Raw genomic sequence first — 1,635 nt, forward strand, 5'->3', positions numbered from 1 at the left:
CAGTTTTTTAAAGCTTTTTTCCCAGCTTTGGCCTTTTTCTCCCTATTACCCCACTGGCATCTCAAAAGTGGTGAAGAGAAAAAAAAAAAGCCCCTTTGTGCTTTTACCAAGCATGAATCTTCTCCTCAGTGATGGAGCGGCTGTATAGCGCCCAGCCAGATCCAGCCCCCATGAACGCAGCCCCTTCATCCCCTGGCACATCCACCAGCAGCCCGGCTGGCACAAGGTGGAAAACCTCCCTCTGCTCCCCTGCCCCATGGCACAGCTGCCCAGCCCCTAATTACCTCCCCTGCACAGCTCCAGCCTTTATTAGAGCATCTGCATCCCTGTGTGGCTCATCCGTGGGGATGCTCCAGGTTGCAAATGGGCAAGATACATTTTTTAAGGAAGAAATTTATGATTCAGGGTGAGGTTTGGGAACTAATTTTGGGTAAGTCGGAGAAGTCGCCCAGATTCTGCCGCTCATTGAAGTGAGCTGGGCAGGACAGCCCCTTGCTGGGCAGCACAAGCTGCAGAGAGAAAGGGGACAGGGAGAAATCCCCCTCTGGTGACAAAGCACTGCCCATGGCAGGCACAGCATCCAGCCCAAGAAATTCAGGCAGGTGGCCTGCAATCCCCTGGTAGGATGGAGCCCTGCTCTGGGGTCCCGGGGTGATGGCCTGCGGGACCCCTGGGCAGTTGCCACCAGCGCCTGGTCTCTGTCCTGGCACAGATGGTGTGGGCATCCTCCAGCCGCCTGGGCTGTGCCCTGGGCGCCTGTGCCAACATGCGGGTGTGGGGCAGCACGTGGCGGCACGCCATCCTCCTCGTCTGCAACTACGCCATCAAGTAAGTGCATGGAGGGAACCCCCCGTGCCGTCCCCCCACCTTGCCAGCTGCTCTGGGGTTGGCAGCAAGGCGATGGTGCTCAGGCGATGCCCTCTTCTCTTTTTAGGGGCAACTGGCTGGGAGAAGCGCCCTACAAGGTGGGGCGGCCGTGCTCAGCCTGCCCCCCCACCTACGGTGGGGGCTGCTCCAACAACATGTGCTTCACCGGCCTCAAATCCAACCAAGTCAGCTGGTTCTAGGGCTGCAGCCCCGCAAGGAACCCCCGGGATGGGGACAGGGTGAACCAGAATTATTTATAATACTGTGTACCCCCCCAGCTGCTTTGGCCATCCCTCAGCCCCCTCTCTGTGCTGCATTAGGTGGTTCTCAGCAGCCGAGCCCCCTTTGGCCACAGGGCCCCCAGCTCCGATCCCCCCAATAAAGCAGCCTGGAGACCCCTACGCTCGTGTTGGTCCTCCCTCACTCACAGCCTCGGGATAACACCGAGCCAGGCGCCTTTGCTCTGGTTTTGGGGGTAAACAGTGAAGGGGTGCAGAAGCCACTGCGGTGGGAGATATCCGGGCGCTTCCAGCACTGCTGGGACACCTGGTGACAATGATGCTGGCAAGCCCCGAGCTACCTGTCCCACCCAGGCTCCCCTCACTGCCCCGCCTCACCCCCAGTACTACCGAGTACCCCGAGATCCACATCCCCTCCCTCTCCAGGACCTCTCAGCACTCAGCAGACTCAGGAGTCCCCAAAGTTTGGAGCCCCCAGCTGCAGGTTCCTGTGCTACAGCTCACAGCGTCCCGGCAGCCCCTGCCCCAC

At 59.9% G+C, this 1,635-nt stretch overlaps 1 protein-coding gene across 1 annotated transcript in view; it reads left to right on the forward strand.

Annotated features, from left to right (window-relative positions):
• LOC104470597 (peptidase inhibitor R3HDML-like) overlaps positions 1 to 1,067 on the forward strand; it is a gene marked incomplete at its 5' end in the record, with an annotated part of 3,753 nt that extends 2,686 nt beyond the window's left edge. Inside the window, 2 exons of the mRNA XM_010085577.1 lie at positions 713 to 828; positions 935 to 1,067. Of these exons, the coding sequence (XP_010083879.1) occupies positions 713 to 828; positions 935 to 1,067 (249 nt within the window). The remainder of the gene's footprint in view (positions 1 to 712; positions 829 to 934) is intronic.
• Between the last annotated feature and the right edge of the window lie 568 nt (positions 1,068 to 1,635).

The sequence above is a fragment of the Pterocles gutturalis genome, unplaced genomic scaffold, assembly GCF_000699245.1.
Source record: "Pterocles gutturalis isolate BGI_N339 unplaced genomic scaffold, ASM69924v1 scaffold13050, whole genome shotgun sequence".
NCBI classification, from domain to species: domain Eukaryota; kingdom Metazoa; phylum Chordata; class Aves; order Pterocliformes; family Pteroclidae; genus Pterocles; species Pterocles gutturalis.